This window comes from Synchiropus splendidus, chromosome 2 (genome assembly GCF_027744825.2).
Source record: "Synchiropus splendidus isolate RoL2022-P1 chromosome 2, RoL_Sspl_1.0, whole genome shotgun sequence".
NCBI classification, from domain to species: Eukaryota; Metazoa; Chordata; class Actinopteri; order Syngnathiformes; family Callionymidae; genus Synchiropus; species Synchiropus splendidus.
This window is the reverse complement of record NC_071335.1, coordinates 15,055,739-15,061,782: the sequence shown is the minus strand read 5'-3', so window position 1 is coordinate 15,061,782 and position 6,044 is coordinate 15,055,739. Positions and strand designations below refer to the sequence as shown.

The 6,044-nt window shown below is 41.7% G+C and overlaps 1 protein-coding gene across 1 annotated transcript; it reads right to left on the bottom strand.

Annotated features, from left to right (window-relative positions):
* Positions 1–3,161: 3,161 nt before the first annotated feature.
* Positions 3,162–5,579, bottom strand: LOC128754384 (ATP synthase subunit d, mitochondrial-like). The gene is made up of 6 exons (XM_053856962.1): positions 5,529–5,579; positions 4,439–4,566; positions 4,108–4,204; positions 3,639–3,710; positions 3,429–3,491; positions 3,162–3,339 (listed from the first exon to the last, which is right to left on the bottom strand). The coding sequence occupies exons 2-6, from the start codon at positions 4,558–4,560 to the stop codon at positions 3,208–3,210; spliced, it is 486 nt and encodes a 161-aa protein (XP_053712937.1). The 5' UTR covers positions 4,561–4,566; positions 5,529–5,579; the 3' UTR covers positions 3,162–3,207.
* Positions 5,580–6,044: the final 465 nt, after the last annotated feature.

Genomic DNA, 6,044 nt, shown 5'->3' with positions numbered 1-6,044 from the left:
GCTAAGCCACTATCGCAAGACATATAGAAGCAGTTTGACCTTGTCTATAGAGTTCAATTGAGGATCCTCAAATTAAATAGTCATTTCTTCATGGATTTGTTCGCCCTTTGTTATGGAAAAACCTTCCTGCTGATAATCAACTGCCATTGTTCGTTTTTAAATGCCAAATGCAATGAGCGCTGTTATTAAATATTAGTGGTATTCCTATATGAATAAGAGGTTTATCCTCTCCAAAATCCAGTTCAACTTGAGCAGGGGCCTCAAACCTGCGTCCGCAGGGCCATTTGTGGATCCTGAATATAGTTTTTTTGTGGCCTGCCACTGGGTGCACAAATTTTAGCCTGGGAGTGACCCCCACAGGGGACCCACTCTTTGGCCAAAGTGAGATGTTCAGAAAACACAGCATAGGTGAATTCCAACGGATGATTTTTTTTTTTCACCTTTATTACAGGGCAAAAACATGTTTACCATATTTACCACATCTGATTTTGACAATGCGACCAATGCAACCAAGACCATGCCAAACATTTCAGTGGCGACTTGTGATCTTATTTAAAGGGGCCTGTTCCTTGGCATTTGGCCCAAACTCACCAAGGCCTTGCTTCTCGTGGCACCCAGTCAATTGAATTTGAGGCCCTTAAACTAGAAGGTTCTAACTTAGTTGCACTGCCATGAGAAGCTGCAACAGAAACTACTCTCTGATCATACTATGCTTTGACCTTGACCCAAATTTGTCTACATTAACAGAATATTCACCTTGTTTAGCTGCTATTCCAATTAATAACATGGGAATATAAGAGGTTAATAATGGTCAAAAAAATCCATAAAAACAAAGTTCAGCATTAAATTTGACAAATTACTGTATATGGACAAAATGTCATAACTCTATCTGGCTATTTCAATATTGCCAATGGGTCTGTCAGAACTTGGAAGTTTGAATATCATTGGCTCAACAACAACAAGTACGAAACAAGGTATGTGGTAATGCGCTTGCTTACTGTTGGAGCTTATACACACAGGATCTAGAATGTAGCAGAGAGGGTGAATTTTTGGTTAATAACTGAGACACAGTATTTGATTTGACAATATTTGATATAAAAAAAATAATTAGAAGAAAGATCAACACTGATATGGCGACAGCAGGCTCTTTCTTGTTCAATACTTATCAGCATGGCGTGTGCACAGCTGACAGGGAGCAGATGAAGTAAGCAGATTGTGATGTTGAGTGGAACACAGAGGCTCCCTCTGGCCATCCTGTGCACTAATGCACTTTTAAATCTATAACATCAGAGGCTGAGAGAGGAAGCTGGTGCACTGGAGAGACTCGACGTGGATGGTGTCAGGTTCCATGAGGTAACCCTGCTATGTCATAACCAGCAATAGAGAAGGAAGTGTTTGGTTCGATCCCTAGATGCATATTACAACAATGAGAGGAGGCAGAAGACAACAAGGAAATGAAATAAACATAAAAACCTAACCTAGCTTACATTTACAGAGGTCATTCCCCAACATGTTGACTCTCACAAATGAAGCAGCAGATGACCTCCTGCCACCGAGCTGTGCCTCTCTCTCTCTCTCTCTCTGCAAACATACGTCCATTGTTTTCTATGGACAACAAAGCCAGTGTTGATCCACCAACCAGAACCAACTACCAATGTGGAGGATACCAATATCTGGACTGACATTGCTGCAAGTCAAAAACAAAATGAATAAATAAATCACCAGGATAATGAAACAGTTGCTTCTTATCATTACATTTTACTGTTCAATTGGGCAAACCAGTATTAAGCCTGTAACTGGATAAATATGTACACAATACATGTACTGAAGCCATCTATCTTGAGGTCGCCTTGGCTTCGGGGTTTGAAACGTGTTCATTCCAAACGCAAAACTAATGTGAGTAACTCATCTATTACAGCTCCCACACTGGTCAACTTGATGGACCATTCAAAAATACTTGACACTATGTTGGGGGTTGACTTTCTGACCGCTGGTTATGTCGTTAGCACACGACAAATCCTTGAACACGCGAATACATTTCACATGTCAAAACCCAAACACTGAAATCAATGTGATAGGTGTTTGACGCAGAGCATAGCATTAGCAGGCTAACAAAACCTAGAATAAACAGGGGTGTAGCCAAATACGTGATTTGGTTTGGGGGTTTTAACGAATGGGGGAACCTCGAGGGATGCTTTAGCACCGTAATAGAAACAGGAATATACGATTTCAACGCGCAATATCAACGGCTAACATCATTTCTGTAACCAGAGTGCACAGAGCTGGCTGTCCCATCCAAGGACGCAATTCCGCGGAGCTAACGGTTTCCAAACCGAGTATGTCAGCGGTGGCTGGACGGTTTTAGACACCAAATCTACCCCTGTTTATGGTGCACTAGAACACTAGAAATCCGAACACGAGCAAGTGGATGACCTCAGCGGGGCTCCCTGGCTTAGCTCCAGTTGTTGACACCGGGGAATCAGTTCTCGATTTGACCGGCGGTAACGCAACGAGGGACCGACACACCCAGTGAAAATACGCAACAAGGGCACAAATAACATATCACTCACATACGTAGCTGCATTTTAAAAGGAGGAGTTTTACCTGAGCGTACGGACTCCCGTGAAAGCGTCCTGTCAAAGAGCAGCTATCGGAAATGATCCGGACCGAAGAGCCCCCCCTCCAGCCAATCAATAAGCGAGGGGCTGGAGTTGGTGACCAATCGGAATCCAGCACTGACTAAGACCCTCCTCTTCTGCAAATAACTGTCATCAGTCCAATGTAGGATTAGAGCGAAAGATGCTACATTGATTTTACTGCAGTGACTTTACGTGGCTGAGAGAAGGGTCTGCAGCTGTGTCTGAATCGCCTTGTCAGGGCTTTTATTCACATATTAAAGCTAATTTGGCCGATCCTATCCAATCAATGTAGTTCATTCCATTTAAAAACAACACATCTGTTGTGTAATTTTGCCAAAGATTTATGTGAGAAGCACGTGACATTTAATGCAAGGACACAAAAAAAACACTGCACATTATCAAGGTATCAGAAGTCGAACTTACCTTCAAGAAACTAATTTTGTTTGCTAAATCAGGAACAACGTTGCCCCCTGGTGGAAAAAATGCCAGTAGTGCTGAATAAGGAACGGAAACGTGTTCAACTTAAAATACATAGTTTTTATTTTGAGGTGAATGTTCAGGAAGAAGATTACAGATCCGCAATGGGTTTGTGGGGCCAGTATGGATGCTTGACCTTGTCAAGCTTGGTCTCAGGGAAGGTGTTGTTGAAATCCTCAACTGTCATCTGGTCGAAGGGGATCATGTTGTGGAACTTTTCCAACTTGGGGGGGAGAAAAAAAAGTAATGTTCAGCATTAAGCAGCACAAATTCAAATCAATAACTTGAATGAATAAATGGAACAACTCTCACCTCCTTCTCATAACCAGCCACACGGGCCTTGGAGCCTTCAATATATTCCACTGCGCTTTTGTTCTGTTAGGAGACAGAGTCTAATTATGGTTCCTTTGTAGAGATAAATGCTGAGAAAAATATCACCCCAAACTCATGTTCAACTTCACTCAACATTAAGGCAGAGATGAAAAGAACAAAAAAAATTGTAGTTTCAACTGCTGAACTTACTGCATCCACCTCCATTGCATTGATAGCACTGGTCTGTGTGTCCACAGGCATGGGGATCTGAAGCGCTTTGAACTGTGGATAAAACATGTGTCACATTAAAGAAGACCTTATCTTCACAATAGAGTTAAATGTGGTGAGTTCTAGGCCCAGAATCATGTCAGAAAATTCCTAGACTGTAATTCAGTCATGCTTATTTCCAGGGATACCCGACACCAGCATCAGTACTCGCACCTTGGCTTATTTCGCTGTACTGGTCGAATACGCACTCATGACAGCACTTGATATAACACAAGAAACTCAACAGTTGCCACAGTTAATTCGATTAGATCCACCTGTGCGTCCACCCCCACTGAGATTGCAGATGCACGTTTTCAAGCAGCTGCTACTGGGTGATTCTTTTTCATGATCATAATTTTAAATGTGTGTTTGTCATGTAGAATTTCTGTAACATAGTGAATGAATACTTCACCTTCTTCTCAAATTCATCGACCATGCCGGCCTTTGCAACTGCACTTCTGTAATAGTTCCAGTCCAGAGCAGCAGGAGTCTCAGGCAGGGAGGCGAGCCTAAAGGACCAAGATAGTTTTTAATTCTTGGTAAAGATGCAATACAGAGTGGTCGGAGGGGAAAAAGGTAACTGGACTAGGCTCTAGCACTTAGGCATCATAGCCTCCCAAGACCAAACACAAGTACAGTTGTGAAATTTAAATCACCCACACTCCACTGGATGTTGAAAGCTGTGTACAAAGAGCAATAAAAACAGTGACACAATGATTGGGTGTTTCAAAAATGGAACTTACTTGGCAGAGATGGCGTCAGTGCGGGTCTTCAGAGCATTGAACATGCCCCTTTGGTTGGGTGGTATACGCTCAGCAAACGCCAGCCAGTCAATGGCTTTCAGGGCTACACGACGACCAGCCATCTTTTCCTTGAAAGAAAATAAACAGTTAATAGTCCTTTATGACCTCTACTGCAAGAAAACAAATCTAAAGAATACATTCCCACAAACACGTTCTCACATGTGACATGTACTGTTATGAAATGCTTTAGTTGCTTTAAGTGTGGCTGACGGTAAACACGCAAGTGATGTAGAAACATTGAGACGTAAAAAAATACTGCAGACATCTTTTAAAAATAATCTCTGCATCAAGGTTCAGGTTCAGGTGACAGTTTAAGAGTGCAAAATAGTAACGTGTATACGAGACATGCAAATACAGGTATAGTCAGTTGTGCAATTATTTAGTTTGCCTGTTAAAATGTTGCATTGACTTTCATCTGATTCAGCTTTACTGACTCTAGAGCAGGGGGTTTAAACAGAACCACAGAGGGCAGGTGCAAGGTTTTGTCTCAACCGATCAAGAGCGCACAGTTTTGGTCTGAAGCGTCTGAAGGCTGTAGTGAGTGGATTTGCCAATCTGCCATTGCTTATTTTGTTTAAGCAAAACCATTCAACCACAGCAGCGCTTTGTTGATCAAATGGAGAGCCCTGTTGGCGAGTGTAAACCTACAAGTGTGGAGTGAACAAGCTAAGCAAGCTTAATTCAGGAGAGGCCGACAGAGCGACATAACGGTCTTAACGTTGCTAAACAAAAACAAGTGTGCAGTTGCTCAAAAATGATCCCCTGAATGCATGTTAAACTTGAATAGGATCAAGCCGCAGTAAGAAATGACACTTGTCCATTTTACTTCGCGTTAGCTAGCGCAGCTAGCCTGCTAGCCAAGGTCAGCATAATCCCCGTGTCATTTAGGGACCTACATTGCAGACAGATGCAGTAAACACTTCACTTCACCTTGCACTTTTAGATTCGATGCTAACTGTTGCATATATTTACTTGAAACTTGGCTTACCAACTGTTCTATTATTATAAAGCTGCCCAGTGCTATACTCACCTCGCTGTTTCTGAAGAGTCCTCGGTGACAGAAAGCAGCAGCGGAAGTACTTCTTCTTCAGATCTGGTCTCGCGTCAGAGCTCCACGCCTCCATGATTATTACTGCCATCTAACGGGACGGACTTTTAACTACATTTCAAGGCGCAGCTCCCATACTCCGCTTTTCTTTTTAATGAAGAAGAACGTGAATGCGGTCTCTAATCTCACAGTGTTGTAATTAGAAAACAGTGCAGTTTTGTGATTTATTTATCCATTAAAATACCACATTTACCTATTATTTAATATTCACTATAGGCCCAATACTGGTAAATCAAACACTTAAAAGCAGAGCTTTTACTCTGCTCTCTTTAATTTCTCATGCTTAAATCGTGGTTTTCAAATTCAAATTTTCAAAACATTTTATTTGATCGCGAGTAACCAACCAGTATCTTAAAACATAAGCCTCTATTTGTCACCAATTAACTTTATTAAAAAGAGATCTGATGTAAAAATATATCTGCATGTTAAAATCATTTC